Source organism: Haemaphysalis longicornis, unplaced genomic scaffold, assembly GCF_048455015.1.
Source record: "Haemaphysalis longicornis isolate Haplotype H1 unplaced genomic scaffold, Haemaphysalis longicornis Haplotype H1 scaffold_5, whole genome shotgun sequence".
Classification (NCBI taxonomy): domain Eukaryota; kingdom Metazoa; phylum Arthropoda; class Arachnida; order Ixodida; family Ixodidae; genus Haemaphysalis; species Haemaphysalis longicornis.
The window spans coordinates 3,192,952-3,209,857 of record NW_027526385.1 but is presented as its reverse complement, the minus strand read 5'-3'; the positions used below and the strand labels follow the sequence as shown (position 1 = coordinate 3,209,857).

Below are 16,906 nucleotides of genomic sequence, written 5' to 3'. Positions count from 1 at the left end.
GGACTTCTTGGTGGCGGCGCTTCACGACAAGAAGAGTGTTTAACCGCTGGAACAGAGGCATTGCAACAAAAGAACGGCGCTGAGGAAGATAAGGATGAAGAGAGGGGGAAACGCACGGGGTGCGCGGGGCGCTACCGCCAAGTGTGTTGTTGTGGTTGTTGTTGTTGTTGCGCCTTTAGATATGGCACATACCCAATCAGGGGATCGGCCAAATAAATAGAGGACGGCTAAAATAAATGAAATTCTAAATCTAATTACGAGACGCTTAGAAAAGATAATTTAGACCGGTTGGGAAGAGTTTTGGTACCATAAGCGACAGAAAAAAAAAACTGGGAAATCAAGGCGAGGGTGACCAATCGCAATCATAAAGTGAATATATTGGAATTTTCATTGAAGCGCAAGAGGGCAGAGCATACATCCCGGCGGCAGGACCCCGTTTCGGATGCCCCGAACGATAGTATAGCCAGCACTGTTAGGGATATCTCCAAACTGCAAAGCGGCACCTCCAGGGACTGACCTCTGAGACATGAAAAACGTCGACATGTCAAGAGGTATAGTGTTCTACAGACTCGTCTTCGTTACAATAGCTGCACAGAGCTGTTGGCGCCAGACGAGACCTGTGTAAGTACCTATTTAACTGGGGTACTCGACAACGTAGTGCTGTAATAATCACCTCTAAGTTATCAAGTGTGTGTCCCCGTGTCTTCGTCCGTGTCTTCGTCACCGCTGTTATTTTGTTACAACGCGTCTGTCGAGCAATACAAAAATAACACTATCTTCAACAGCGCTCGACTCTTGCGGCTGCGCCACCCCGCTTTTCCCCTCGTGCTGCCTCTCATGCACCACGAGGGGAAAAGCGGAGCGGTGGGTCTTTGCCTTGGACCCTTCCATGGAGCCCTGTCAGCTCGAGATCGGCCACTTTCCTTTCATGAGATTACGTCTCATTACCGCCTCTCCCGCCGTCTACTGCCCCCTGCACACCCGGCGCTCTCTCACACCGAAGAACGCCTATGGCGCTTAGTCCAAACGTACTCTCTTCCTTGCGTCTCCCGCCTGCACAGCATGTACCCCACTCTGTACCCTTCGCCACACTGCCCCGCTTGTGGGTTGGTCCAAACCATGGATCACCTCCTCTGGCAATGCCCCCACAACCCATTTCCCCCCTATCGAGACGGTGAGCACTGGGCGAGGGCGTTGGGCAGCTCAGATTCGGCGGTGCAACATGCCATCGTCGCCTGGGCTGCCAAAGTCACCGGGGACCTTCCTCCCTCGGTCACCACCCCTCCCCCGAATCAGCCCTTGCGGCAATAAAAGTTTTGTCTCTCTCTCTCCCCTTGTGCACTTGTTGGACGGACTCAGCTCAGCGCCCCCTCCCAAGTTGCGCCCGGGGCACTTGTAAGTTGTAGCAGGCGGAACCAAATCCCTTTACAGCACGCAAAGCCGTGACAAGGGCCGTGACAAACGGAACCCCCTTAAAATGTAGAAGTAACTTTATTCACTTCTGGTTTCTTGCCGACAATTTAAAATAACGTACATAGTTCGGTCAGTACAGCCGATTGGCATTTAGCAATCCCATTTGCATCTAAACTAACCTTTAAAAACCACGGCATTTTGTTTATTTTTTTTATCAGGCGAACGCATTACAGTGCCAAACGTTATGAAAGGGTAAATTTCTCTATCGTACACTGCTGGTCGATAGCAGGAGAGGCAGGCAACAGAATGTGGAAACGAAGCTTGAGATACGCGAACGTTTTATTTGGAAAATAGCTCAGCCTGGACACAACACATTGAGAGGTAAAGTTTCTCATCCTTTTGCGCTTTCACGGAAACTAAATTACGGCGATTAAAACACAGCCATTGCTGATCGCGCAAAGCATTCATGACGCGAGCAGAGGGTCCACAAAGGTCGACTTTTTTGCCACAGTGTGCACACTCTGCAGCACGAAGTACCGTAAAAACCCGCGTATAATACGAGGTTTTTTCCCAAATTTTACTATCTAAAATTTGGGCCTCGTATTATATGTGGATCCCAAAGCTTTCAGCCTAAAATTTGCACTTTCGGTTTCAGCGGAGGGTGCGCCATCTTGCGGTGGCGTTAGCTGGCTGCTGCTTCTCTCAGCCGGCGCCATTTTGATTGTTTTGACCACGCGAAGGATCTCGGCACGTTCACCGCAAGTCTATCGCGATGTTGGGTGCACCAAAACAGTATTCGGCTGCAATTAAAAGAAAAGTTATTTTATGCGCCGAGACCATCAGGAATTGCGCCGCAGGACGGCAGTTCGGCGTCACCGAAGGCAGCATTCGTGGGTGGAGAAAGGAACTGGTGCATGACTGGATAAAGTCTGTGCGGTGTCGGCGGCCTGGAGCACTGTTGGGGATTCCCGTCAGTGCTCGTGTTGGACGCCTAACGCTGCCACCTGGCCGATTCCGTGAAGAAGTTGTAGCGCAAACGCCGCACCGAACTCATTGCCATTCCAGGAGGAATGACATCCCAGCTGCAACCGCCAGACGTTTGCATCAACAAGACTTTCAAAGACTGCATCAAGTCCTGCTACCAAGAGTGGATGAGGTGAGGAGACCCGTAAGTGACAGCTACCGAATGGCTGACGCGGGTTTCTCCAGCGGTGCTTTGTGGCTGGATCGCGGATGCGTGGGCCAGCATCCCAGAGGAGCTCGTCAGTCGCTCTTTTAAGAAATGCGGCATCTCCAACGCCCTTGATGGCACTGAGGACCACTTTCTGGGGGAAGACATTTCCGACAAGGCGACTTCAGGAGACAGCGGCAGCGAACCTGACTATGACTGAACGGACGTCGGGAGATAGTACCACCGAAAACTGACAATGACTGAACGGAAACTGCAGTGCAAATAAATGTTTTCTGTGCTCTTTACCTCGCATTATATGCGGATGAAAACTTTTTTTCTGATTTTGATGTCCCCGAATTACACCTCGTATTATACGCGGGTCCGTATTATACGCGGGTTTTTACGGTAAGGCCAATCATAACCTCAACCTTGGAGTAGTAGTTTGTACGGTTTGGAGTAGTTTGGAGTAGTAGTAGTTTGGAGTAGTACTGATTGTACGGTATTATCTCCCGAGCATATTCATAGCCCTTTGCAACCGTATTTACTTCAGATGTCAAGTCAGTGCGACGTCAACAGCGCTTAATCGCCTCGTCGAAAGTCCATCGCAAGCGAGGGTCCGCGAGACCGACACGCTTTGCTCGCTCGCATTCGACGTCCGCGGTTCCTTAGACATGACTAATCAGTGACCATAACAGGCAATGTTCCATTGAAAATGCGTATTTATTCCCCGGTATTAATTTTTTTGTCAGTCGGCGGCATACCAGCAGCGTTTGCATTGCGGAACTGCGGAGTACCACCACCACCAGCACAAGTGCTACTGCTGCTCGTAGCAGTCGCAACTTTAGCAGCGAATTAGAACCTAAAACCCACTGTTATGTCCTTCCGAAGGTGATAAAAACAAAACAGAGCCCACACATACAAGCACTGCAACAGCCAACTTCACGCCAAACCACTGCGGTTCATTGGGTAACGCCTGTACGAAAAGAACGGAACCCTTAACAGCCCAGCATGGCGGCTGCGGCGTTTCCCATGGCGTCTTGTCAGAAAAACCAAAAAGGTGGTTTTCACGTCTACACTCTTAGTCGCGTCCCGGATGGCATCCTATTTATATGCGGTGGGCATACCGTGATATAAGAGGCCCTGACAAATTTCTTTTCCGTGACAAAACCTCAGGTGGTTGCATCACGCTTATATGCTGCACCAACGGCCCGTGTCATGGCTATAAACTAGCAGCAAGCCTGACGCCAGGAATAAAATAAAAAAAGGGGGGCAATCGTGAAGCTCCGAGCGATGTGTGTGGCTTGCGGCGCATGGGCGTATTCCTCTTCACACAATCGCCCGCGAGCTTCTTTTGCGGTGGCCGACGACGCGCGCCCGATGACGCGGCGAAAAACATTCAAAATTATCTCGCGCGCACACGCGCAGTTGGAGTGGAAAAAAGTTCACGCGCAGCGGGTTGTGGTACGGTGATTTGTCTCTATTGCGCACGTGCGAGGAATTTCACCGCGGAGCAAGTTGGGGTTCCGCGCTTTGACTCTTGCTCTGTGTAGTTCATACTTAGTTCCGAGCGTTCGCACTTTCTTGACCACGCTCGCTTCCGCTGACATCAAATGCGTGCTTCGAGGTCGGTGTAACAGTGGAAACAACTGCAAATGCGATGGGTTCATTAGGACCACCGGTCACGCAAGCCAAGCAGCGGCGCCATGCCAAGCCGGCTGGTCTGTGTATTGCGGGCATAGCCCGGTTGAACACGAAAGGATAGGTAAGTCCCTGGATTTCTTGTTTTTTTTTTTTAAGTGCGATGCACTTTATAAGCGACCCCAAACCATCCACCGCCGGCGTCGGCGGCGGCGGCGTCGGCGTCCGCAGTGCTCCTCTATAATGAAACAGCATCCGGCGCCAGGTTTCGATCCGCGGACTTTGCGGCCGCAGCGCGACGCTCTACCGATCAAGCCACGGACGCGACGGTGATATCAGTGTTGACGCGCCTTATATCTTTAACGCATTCAAACTACGTCGTCAGCGGCGTGCGTTGGCGACTCAGCGGCGTTATAGCGGCTTGATAACTGCGTGGTGTACACGTGATACTACAAACCCAATGGAAGAGATGGAAGAGAAGGCGGCGAGGCGGTGGGCTGCGGGGGCCGAGCGCAAGCGCCGCAAGCGGGCCGACAACCGTGCATTCGCACTTTCACATTCTCCCCCTCGGGGAAATGCGGGGGAATTTTTTTCGAAAGGTGGGGGGCGCAGACTGTAAGAATTAGCGTTGCAGACAACTAGTAAGGGCCATAAAATTATGCCTTTTTCGTCGTCGTAAGAAGCTCGCGCCAAAACCGTTCTCCAATACCCGGGGCCGTACGGTAAATTTGACGTGCCTTATAGAGAGGATTCGGTTTCCCTGTGCGGCGGCCGTTTCAGGATCCAGGCGAAAGATGAAAACGCTTGGACTAGTGAGGTACTCCCGTTGCCGTAATGAGTACCGTGGTGTCATAAAGAAATTGCATTTTTCCACGCGTTTCACTGTCCAGGTCAAGGCACATAAAACCCATTTTGAATTTTGTATTTTTCAATATTCCATGGCCACTGCTTGACATTTTCGGTAGGCGTAGCAAAACGTTATGTAACATTTTTTCGTAACTAGGTTTTCGCCGGTTTTCGCGTCGTCGTTTCGGCTAGTGACATTTATGGCGCGTTGAGTAGTCTGAATTCTGTGGCGATTTGTAAACTTCATTACGGTGCATTTAAACAGTAAAGTTTTCACATGAAGCAACATTCATGAGTAACACCAACCCCAATCTTGTTGTGTTCGCCACAGCTGTCGTCTGTCTGGTGTATCAACTCGAGGTTTGCAGAAACATGATAGCATTGGCAGCGCAAACACTGCGCGTCGCCGGCGTGGAGGTCGCTCGAAGCGGTGGCTTCTAATGTTGTTACAGATGCGCTGGCTGTTGCTGGGTGCGCGCAGTTTACCTATGCTTTAGCAAAAGATATTGCTAGCAATTTTGTTCCATCTTTCATTAAATGTTTTGCACCATACTATTGGTGGAAATCGTTTCATAAAAAGAAACTAGGACACATTACCCTTCGCATGTAACAGCGAACAGAGTTTCTTTGTGACGTGCAATTGACGTGTCTCCGTGAAATAAAATTATGGCAACGTTTTCTCGCACACCTGCCTTTGCGCTGAAAAAGCGCTCGGCCTTCCTATGTATATGAAGAAAACGTCCTTTTGGTGAGCGTTTGAATCTATAAGCTGTAAGAAAGAAATAATTGCCTAAACTACACGATGCACTTGCCTGATTTATGATATTTTCACATATCTCCTAATGCGTTCGTGATACTTCTGCTGCGCACCTTCAGGCTATGCTGTTTTACCGCCGATAAATAACGCCACACTTTTGTACCTGGTCACTTTTTCACCTGCCGTTTTTTTCTTCACGCAGTGCCAACACAACAGATTGCTACCCGTGACTCAACGTTTTAGAAATGTTTACAACGCTGTTTCCATTCTAGTGCGACGAAATTCCAGAAGCAGCAGCTCCCAGGCCAAAGATTGCTTGGGGCGATTCTACAAAGGCCACCTACATCATCGGAAGTGGTGTACCTGGACCATAACTGAAGCCCAGAGAATGTACTTTTTCTTTGTTTGGTAATATATTACATTAAGGACACGACGTACGAGATACGAGTCAGCTTTAGGCCAAACTTTGGGCGTTATACAGTCAGTAGCCTGCAAAAAGACGAGTTTCCTCCCTGTTTTTCAAGCAGCAAGCTGCTGAAAATTTCATAAATGAAAACAATAATTTTATCTTGACAGGTCGTTATTTGCTCTTCCACAAAAAGACTTTTATTTGTGTGTTCCATAAGGGCAATCTGCTAAGTTTTGTATTTGCTATTCAGTGTAAGTCTTTTGTGTTCATTTTTATATTTTGGATATCAAATAAAAAGAAAACATCGTTCCTTCAACATGGTGTCATAATTATGTAATTTTCACCTCACACTTGTGCATGTTTATGAATTCGAGAATGACAAAACTCTTAACATTTACATACCCAACTCAGTTCTTTGTTTGTGTCCCAAGCTTGTATGAGTAGACTATCACTTCAAGATCCGGATAGGTTTAAGGTATAGAGATACGTGCTTTACAGCTTTGCTTGTAACAAGGCATTATGAATAAAGGGAGTTTTTTTATTTCGTGGTATGTGCATTGAGGTCTGATAAATCAGGTGGCAAAACACTGGGATTATGGAGGTAAAACTTCACTGCATAAAAACTGAGGTCATGAAGATGTTCCAGAAGTGCACAAATTACAAATGTGTTATGTGCAATTTCAGCCATTGCAACCAATTTATTCGTGGCATTGTTTTATATGGTCTAAACTTTCGATGCACAAGGGCGCGTTCATGCCCAAGTGCTATGATATTGATTAACTGCCTTAAAATGTTGAAAATGCTGAACCGCGACCTTGCGCTTCCGCGTACAATAATAACTCGCTAACAACGAAAGCGCGAATGAAAAAAGGCAGCTTAAAAAAATTGCAGAAATTCAGAGAATCGTCTACTAATGCGCAGCATTCTTATGCCGCTTCTCTTTAGAGTGAGTTTTTTGAGCGAATTTTCTTGGTTTTTCGATGTCCTGTCCGTCCAATTTTCTCCATTTACCCTATTATAACGATCAACGATGTTACTTGCGCCAAATCTGCATTTTTTTGTAAATGAAGGGCGTTACAAGGCTCAGCGTTTTCTGTATTTTTATATTTTTCTTGTTCTTTAGTTTTTCAAAATTCTGTTCGACCAAGTATCTCCATCTACGCTATGATAACGATTACAAGTGGAATTTCTGCTAAATCTGCATTATTATGGAAATGCAGGGCATTATACGGTTCGCCATTTTTCGTCATTTTTTTATGTTTCTTAATTTTTAGTTTCTCAAAATTTCGTTTGACCAATAATCTTAATTTATGATATTGTAACGATTAAAGGTGGAACGTCGCGAAACCTGCATTTTTCTGGAAATGCAGGGCGTTACAAGTCACACGGCCGAGCGCTTATCCGGTCTTCGCGAGAAAACGCTAAGATATTCTTTCTGTGCTCGCGATTCATAAAAGAAAACGCAGTATTTGGTCTTCCAACGGCTCTTTACCTGGGCTTCAATGCAGCAGGCATCGCGACACAATGTTAGGTAGAGTGAGTGATTTAATATTGGCTCATTACATTACCAGATACGTAATTTACCACCACCCCCCCTATTACAAAAACAAAGGTCATGACATGTAACCGCACCATCAGAAGAGCGACGACGAGCAGATAAAAATCAGTACATCATTTCATGCTTGGTATACTTGCCACTCGTGACGAGACAGCTCTTATTTTCAGTACAACAGTGCGCCTTACGTGTTAGTTATTTGCAAGCATTGTCATAGGGGGCACTTTCCGCCAATGGCCAAGAATACTTTTGGTAACAAGGCAGACATAACTGTTACAAATTCCGTTTGCATCGATGGAATAAATCCCCGCACGGCGCATCATACTGTTGGAACGGGCGCACAGCATGACAAAAGGTTTCCGCTCGTACCAATGTACTTAATTGCCGCAAACCGTAGTATTATGCCTCTTTGGTAGAGCGATTCAAGAACGGGTATGAACAAGAAAGCCACTCGCCACCGAATGTGTTATTTAAGACTCCTGCTTGACGCTCAACAGCATGTAGAATACTTATAAGCCCATGTTTGCACTCCCCAGCAGCCCGTGGGTCGTGGCGCAGTGGTTATGATATCCGCCTCTTGATGTGTTGTAGTAGACACAGATTCGATTCTCCGTAGGGTTACGTCTATGTGCTTACATGTCTCGCATGATGTAACATGTGTCCGAGCATTTGTCACAGGGTGCTGGCGTTGGCCTGTCAATGCGACGAAAAAAAAAACGGATAAAATCAATTCTGGCTGAGTAGATTTTTCTTTTTTTTTTTTTTTTTTTTGGAGAAAAGCAACAAGGCCGTTTATTTGAGGGCCCGTTGTTTTGGGGGCCGCTTCGGAAGCGGGAATAGATTAGCATAACGGGCCACGTAGAAAACTTACGGCCAGCGGCCTGCCGAACACACGGCCCGGGGTTTAGGTGGCCCTCTGGTTAGGCGGCCCTCAAGAGGGCCGCTTAAACGCCGGGCTGCGTGTTCGCTGGGCCGCGTGTTTGGAGGGCCGCTTGCGCTGGAGGCCGCCTGAACCGCTTCTTTATAAGCGGCTTTAAATTGACGCAGCGGCCCGCGTGCATGTGGGTCGTATAACCAGGAATTGACTAAGAGTGTATAAATAAAAATGGTGTATAGCGGGGCGACGATTAAAGAACAAATGACAGAGCAGCAAGGTGACAAAAAGCCCCGGGACCAAACAGCGCAACGTCCAAGCAGCGGCAGTTGTGGGACGTCTGAAGGGGCTATCACCTTTTCTTTTAACGCGTGTACAACTTTTAAAGCGAAACTGTTTGCAGCTAGGGTTCTGTGGTACGTTCAGCAGAACGCGTATTTAGCTCTTGTTTTACCTGACAACTTACCGAAAACAATTATGAGACATTTGGCCTCTAAGATGCTCTATTATTACTCTGAGTTTCATTCACTTCTCATGATTAATTTACAGTGAAGTCGTACACGTTACAGATGTGTTCCGTACGCTGTCAACACGTGCATGGCCCATGGGCATTTACAGGAGGACTATGTTTATAGAAAACGGCTGTTACGCTTGTTTTATGGAATATTTTAAACAAAAATTATATGACAATTGGCCACTAAACCAACTCTACAATTATGGCGAATTTCGTTCACATGTAGCAATTAGTTAACAGTGAAGTTGTAAGCTTTAAGAAATTCCCGTTTGTTGTCAATATATGGTCATCTACGAGAGGAGTATGGTTATAAACCTTGTATATAACTGCTATAACCCTTGTATTACCGAAACCATCCCACAAGAAACTATAAAAATCAGCCGCTAGGACTACTTTAGCATTAAGCCGAGTTTCATCTACTTTTAATAATTACGGATGTAGCGGTGAAGTTGCAAATGTTTCGGAATTTCCGTCTGTGGCCAATACACCGGGTTATATACTTGAGGGAAATGGAAAGCCTCACGTTTGTCTGCCAGCGTAAAGCCCAACTCCCTATATTAAGTAACGGCGAAGCCATGGCCACTGTCATCGAAAAATAAATACGGGCACCTTCTCTAACCATTTGCGCGTTCGTTATTTTATACAGCTTCACTGGTAATCAACTTTTACACAGTGGAATCGATGATATTTTGTTCGCAGTTTTTGCCCTGGATTTTCTGACATCGCCTTATCTTTGTGATGTGTTCTGCAGAATATTGGTCCATTTAAGTGAAAATCAAAGTGATACAGTGACGCAGCCAAAAAAAAAAAGAGATCCTGCGCCCCGAAAATATTTTAGTCATTTGTCGGTTTTAATACAGCGACAGCGTCGTTATTTTTATTTTTACACTGGAATATATTGATTTGGTGTGTAAATAGCTTTGGGGAATAACAGAGCGAAAGGAAGGGGGAGGAAAAGATGCGGCGCCCAGAAAACTTCGGGGAGTGTTCTGACACCGAAACGCCCCCTTGGCTACGCCCCAGTGATACATTGCTTTCTGCCAACTGAAGAGTATCCCTCATAAAGAAAAATTACCGAGATTTGTTAAACTTGTTATAGAGATTGCTCAAAAGAATCCTATAAACATTTTGTTAATATTTTATGGAATATGAGCACCTAATTTTAATTGAAATTTATAGAGCCAAGTCAATAGGCCTTACTGGTTTGACTTTAGTTTTTTATTAGCTTCTTGTTTTTTATACAAAAATTTTCAATAAGCCTTCTATACAACTGTTACTGAGCATAGCCGTAGCAACCTGTTGGGTGTGAGGTAAAATTGAATAGTTTCTGACGAGTTCTTATTAAATTATCTCAATGCGCTTTCTACAAAATTATTATTGAGTATGGTCGCAACGAAATGCTGCGTTTGATTCAGGTTTGAATAGAGTTTCTGGCAGGTTTTTATTAAATTTATCTCAATGAGGTTTCTATGAAATTGTTATTGCTCTCAGTCATAGCGTCTTGTTTCACACGAGCTAAGCTTAATATACTTTTTGATGAGTTTTTTTATGATATTTCTCTCAATTAGCTGTTAATAAAATTATGTAATATAGTTCTCACATCCTGCTGCCTGTGAGTGAGGTTTGAATATAGTTTCTGGCAAGTTTTAATCACAGAGCTTTTTAGGGGCTCGCAATGTCCGGTGGGTTTGTGCGTCACCCCAGGCGCCACCGCTCCACAGTGCTCCCAAGGCGAAGCGACGGCCATCTATCGCGCGATCTCGGTATGCGCCGGGGCACGCTGCGCCATAGCACTCTACATCTATGCACCGATAAACTACCAGAACTCCATGGGTAAGCTACAGAAACACAATGCAGGGTCTATTAAAACTCAACATATTGAAGTCAATAAAATGTTTGCTGCGTGCTCGTAATAAAAAGTTTATTGTCTGTGTCATTACCACAGTTTACATATTAGTAGTTCGACTGACCCCAAGAAACTCAATACAGAGTCTGCTTAAACTCAATATATTGAAGACAGTAAAACGATGATTGTGGTTTTGCAAAAAAAGTTTATTGATTTGCATTGGACGCAGTTTTTAAGATGGAAGTTTCGGTTCACTTTATAGAAACGGGATATGAAGTGTATTAAAACTCAATGTCCTGAAGGCCATAGAATGTTGGTCGAGTTTGTGCAATAAAAAGTTTGACTTCCTCATGACATCAGTCCATAAAGTATCAGTTTTTATTGACTTTTTAATAGTTATATAGAACCGCAATAGGAAGTTTTTTAAAACCCTAAGTCTATTTACATGAGGATCTCTTCCCACACAAGGGACCATACTTCGTCATTTTGACCCTCAAGACCCTGCAGAAGCGCACATCGATTCCATCGGCTCACATATGAATCCGGGTCGTGCTCGCTCGATCAGCGCCATAGGGACGTTAAGCATATCTTGTAACCGGGAAAATTTCTACGAAATGATCTCTGTTCTTCGTAACATTCGATGATACTAACAAGGCTAGTGTTATGGGCATGTCGGTAGTGTATTAGTTAAGCACGCTTGCACAGAACAACACAGGCGTGGAAGGGGGGAGACACCCACAGGGACGCTCAGTTTCGCTGTGCGCGTTCCTAACGTTCGTGTTGTCTTGCGCAGTCAAGCTCAAGTAATTCAGTGATAGTCGAGCTGCTCTGCTTTTATGGAAATGTCAAGGCAGTTATCGTGTTGTGAGGGTGGGGCATTGTTCGGAGAAAGGGAGAGGAACGCACTCATAATCGAAAGCACGACGATCATGGTAAAATTCTCGCAGACGCGTCATACGTCTGAAATAATTCAAATGTTTGAGGTGGCGACAACACTAAAACGAGGTGAATCGGCATCGAGAAGAACTATGGGTAACTTTAAATTCTAGCCTGTGTTTTCTTTTAAGTAGAATCAACCCATATGTATGTGTATCTCGCCTTGGAGCTCTGTGGTCCGCAGAGCTCTGTGGAGCTCTGATTTCCGCAACGCTTGATATTGCGTTACCATTGCGTGTGTCGATGGCGAAGAGATTGAGCCGGTGGTTCGGTCGCACTTGCAGCACTCCGTGGGGAGCTATAGATTCTAACCTATCTTTAACGGCGTTGAACCTAGTCTTAGTAAAATCAACCCATATGTATGTGTATCTCGCCTTGGAGCTCTGTGGTCCCGCATGTTCACGCGGCAATAAAGCACGCATAAAACCTGTTTACTGGACGCGCCTAGCAGTTCATACTCTGGAAGGATCTTGCTCGAGCCCCTAAGCCAAGTGCCGACGGACGTCTTCGCGCGTCGCATTGATCAGAAATGTCCGCTGATCGGGGTATCGAACCCAGCACGGCCGTGCATCGCAGCGCAACTGTACAAGCTGTCATTGCCCCTTTGATACACGCGCCGACGCCGTGTTTTTCGACGAGCAGAGCGCTTCTGGACGCCCTTCGCTGCAATTACGCTCTTCCGCTGATGCCGGATGGCGTAAGGCTGCGCTGAGCCAAATTGGCAGGAAGCCTGCTTCTTACACGTGTATCGACTGGACGAGACCTCTCGGAGGGCGTCTGTACAACACAACTGAAAAAAAAAAAAGAAAGTGCCCGCCTGTGGTGCGCGCGCTTGAAGATATGGCTCGTAAATTTTGTTCGGTTAAACAGGAGGAGAAAATACTGTACAAAAATAGATTCTGTGTTGATGATTTTCGCGCTTGCCACTCGTGTATTGCGGCACCCCGGAGGTCTTCAAAAGCGCCCTGAAGTATTCCGGTAGCATCAGTCGCATTCAAGTGTTCGGTTAAGGCAAGACAGTAGGTTTTGGAGATGAAGTGCTTCATTCTACTGGTTGTGTTGGCGGCTGTGGCCTGGGCCGACGAAACAGGTGAGAGAAAAACGTTGCATTATAGGGGAGTTTTTCGTAGTCTTTACCTAAAAGAGGAAACATGTCAAGTTTCTTACAAATAAAATTTACCTTTAATGGCGCCGTTTTAATGGACAGAACAGTGAACTATTCCCTTGGCTGCATTTTATTCTGGCATAATTATCTATTAAGTGCCTGACATTGGGTTCTTCGATAAAGAGCACTCGTTCGGACGTTGGTGACTTCAATAACAGCTTTCGCAGATGTCACGTTGACCCCTAAAGTAGCCTTCTGCAACAGCTGATGTGTTCATCGCCGTTCACCGGCTGTTAGGCTGCAACGATTTTAATTAGGACAAAGGTTAATGCTGCAAATGGGCCAAATGAGCCGCCATGACTGCGCGCTTAGAACAAATGCACACTAGGTCGTCCCATGGTTTTTGTTCGGTTCGAATAGTGGTTTCGTGCTCCTACATCTTAAGACGGACTTCACAGGGGTCGTAGCAAGCCTTCTCGTTAAGAGGCGAATAAAACAGGCGGTATCATGGAGGAAGCCCTGTGGGATGGTGCGGATTGGCTTATATACATTAATGAGGCAATAATTTCGGCTGTCGTTTGAATTGTTGCAAAAAAATAATGTAGCCAAACAAAACAAAAAGTCGCCCAAAGTCTGTTATTGCCAAACGACAACTAAAAACAAACAAACAAAAGTTGTCACTTTGCCGATGCATAGACACCGCTGCTATTCCGAAAACTCAAAATAAAGTAACGAAATCACGAATGCGCATCTAATGCAGTGATTTCATGCAATTAGCTTAAAAATACTGAAAAGGAAAAACAATTGGCGTGGGTTGAACTAGTGGTGCAAGGCTCCAGAAACAGTGGAGCTGGGGTCGACCTGGCTTCTTTCCGTTTTGCTAAGTTTTGTTAGGTTTTGCAATGTTCTTCACGAGCGCGGTACTCGTGATCATCCGCTCTTCGCTGCCGTTTAGGCGCGGCTGATTTGGCGCGATACAGGGGGTTGGATCGTAGCCGTCTCATGTCCTCGAGCAGTGACACGAGCGCGTTCGCGCTGCGCTTTTTCTTCTTCGGGAGTTGCATATTTCTTCGGCTGACCCATCTTTTGTCCATTGTATGTCGGTTCAGAGTTTTTTTTCTGGGTATTTTTTTTGCTAATGCCATCGACTAAGCTGAAGCTTGCAGAGCTCCGGTGCTGAAAAACTTAATCTACAAAATGCTACCAAGACAGGTTTTGGAAAAGGAGAAGGGGCGCAAGAATGCTTACGCATTCGCAGACAATTCATTGGGGTGTCGCCTTAACCTTAACATGTGAGTTCGAGCTAGTTGGTACTCCATAATCAACATATTTAGGCGCGAAACATTTCAGATGTAGTACGTGAAAAACAGTGACAGGCGCTAGCTTCCAATTGATTTTTATCTACAAGACGAGACATATGTATGTTATAACACTAACACAGTATTAAACAACGTTAATCAACAAGTTGTTAGTTAGAGCGTTCTGTGTCCGTCACGTCCTGCGTGTGAAATTTTCGCGCTGAAAGGTGTTGCTCACCTTAAACAGGGCGAACCAACCAGCAAGGTTGCGTGGTGATTATTTTCTTTGATGGATCACCTAGCAGGCAGCAGCGTTCCCGCGTTCAAGTTCCCTCCGGACCCTCAGGAGTGCGGAGCCAACGAGGAGTGGAAGCAGTGCGTGAGCGGAAGCTGCGCAGAAACGACGTGCAGGAAGCGAACCATCGGCCCCGCCTGCACGGAGGACTGTAACTACGGCTGCTACTGCTCCGAGGGTTTCTACCGCAACGCCAGAGGAAACTGCGTCACCTTGGACCAATGTCCTCCGCGGGAAGGTAGGGTACCAATAGCGGCCACAAGAGTATAACACAAAATTTCAACTTCAGTCTTACACCCACCATTAGAAACACAGCCTTTTTCATTCAAGAAACTTACGTGCGGGTCCATCTATGAGAAACGTACTTGCTTTGTGACTTCTATACTTCCCGTCATGAAAGTCGAATAAGATTCGTCTGGAGGTAGGCCAAAAATTATTCACGAGTAGACCAGTGTAGCTTCCAGTGTAAAGTGTTGTTCCCTTCGTGGGTGCACATAAGGTGACGGTGGGTTTCCTAAATGGCTCGCTCCGTCGGACGAAAGACCGGTTGTCAGCGAGGAACCTTGTACGTGTACGTATATATTTTTCCCACGTCCGTATTTTCCTATAACAGCTCCCCACCGTGAGTGCGGTCCCAACGAGGAATGGAAGGTCTGCGTGAGCAGCTCGTGTGGTGAGACCACGTGCGAGAAACGCACCATCGGCCCGGAGTGCACCCTCGACTGCCAGCAGGGATGCTTCTGCACCCGCGGCTTCCACCGCAACGCGCAGGGCAACTGCGTCACCGAGAACCACTGCCCGCCCACCACGGAGACCTAGGAAGCGGTCCGAACATGTATGAGAGCACCGACCACAGTAAGCGTCCGCTAAGCCTTTACCCGAATGCGTTGCGTTGTACTTGAGTTGTCGCTGCCATAATTTTTGTCGCGAAAGAGTTTTATGCCGGGGTACAGCAAGACAGCTCCGTCATATCCGTCGTGGAAATGACATCTCAATCAATCAATCAATCAATCAATCAATCAATCAATCAATCAATCAATCAATCAATCAATCAATCAATCAATCAATCAATCAATCAATCAATCAATCAATCAATCAATCAATCAATAGCAACTGGAAGTAAAGGGAAGCGTAAAATATCAAGTTAGATTGGTGTCGATGGCCTGAGAACCGATCGGTAGTGTAGTTGCTGGTAGGGGCCAAGTAATCGCCCCCTTCTTGCCGCTTCAAGCAATCAACCCACGGATGCATCGATTTTTTAAAACTTTTATTTATTTAGACATACTGCAGGTAGCATCGCTGCCCAAGCAAAAGTCGGCTAGAAAAAATGACTCGCCAAAGCACTTTCAAAGGCGCCGACACTTGTACATTCGATAATCGTCCATTCAATTGTGCACACAATGTCAAAAAGCTTCTTTATCACCGCTGATACACCAGAAATACATAAAGCTTAATCATGGGACGGTGAATCTTAAAGACAAGCAAGCACGCACAAATAGACATTATGAACCACCCTGCATGCACTAATTCAGTATTGCAGAAGTCAGTACGATACGCCGGCTGTCACCCCGTGCTTCAGTTGTGTCGCTGTGTGCTTCCGTTTTCTTTTATTGAAAACTTGAATTGTATTGCACAGAATTATTGTCCCCTTGTTTGCTGTCTTTTAATGGGTGGCATTTTCAGGTCGACATTTCCGACCACGAAGCTGGCAGTTTGGAGAAGGCGGGAGGACTGACAGACGTGAAGCAAGCGCAAAGTATTCATCTCGATGATGGCGTTCAAATAAAACATGAAACACAGACAGTGATGTGCCTTTTCCATGCTTTGGAAGATTGCTAAAAAATAAGTAGCGTCTCGCCAGTTAAATAACCATGCTCGTGTTCTCTGCGTTCAGCGAGGCGCCAATAAAAGGGTAAGTGACAAAACAGCGCGTCGACAAAAAGTACCTGTACAAAACAGCGCGCACTTAAGCGTCATCTCAAGGGGCTATTATTCCTTTTAAAAAAAGTACTAGCGAGGCAGAAATAGCTAGGGTTCTGTGGATTTTTCATGTATGCGATAAAACTTCTTTGCGACAAAGCGAACTTTAGCGCGCATATATATGCTTCGCAGAAAACGGCTGTCACAATTTTTTGTCAATCTTTTTGTCAAACAATTATGTGACAACTGGCCCCTCCAAGAGGACTTTGGTTCACTTGTCAAAAATAGTTCCCAGGGGAGCCGTAAACGTTACAGAATTTCCGTCTGGT

The 16,906-nt window shown here is 46.1% G+C and overlaps 1 protein-coding gene across 4 annotated transcripts in view; it reads left to right on the top strand.

The window, feature by feature from the left end:
* LOC144137807 (ixochymostatin-like) overlaps positions 1-16,460 on the top strand; it is a 43,565-nt gene extending 27,105 nt beyond the window's left edge. Inside the window, exons 1-4 of one of the 4 annotated variants that reach the window (XM_077669805.1) lie at positions 12,819-13,049; positions 14,668-14,895; positions 15,271-15,512; positions 16,341-16,460. In XM_077669805.1, coding sequence (XP_077525931.1) covers positions 12,992-13,049; positions 14,668-14,895; positions 15,271-15,476 — 492 coding nt within the window. In that variant the 5' untranslated portion in view covers positions 12,819-12,991 and the 3' untranslated portion in view covers positions 15,477-15,512; positions 16,341-16,460. Of the gene's footprint in view, positions 1-12,818; positions 13,050-14,664; positions 14,896-15,270; positions 15,513-16,340 lie in introns of those variants that run through there. The other 3 variants (XM_077669798.1, XM_077669807.1, XM_077669799.1) reach the window with 3 other exon arrangements.
* Positions 16,461-16,906: the final 446 nt, after the last annotated feature.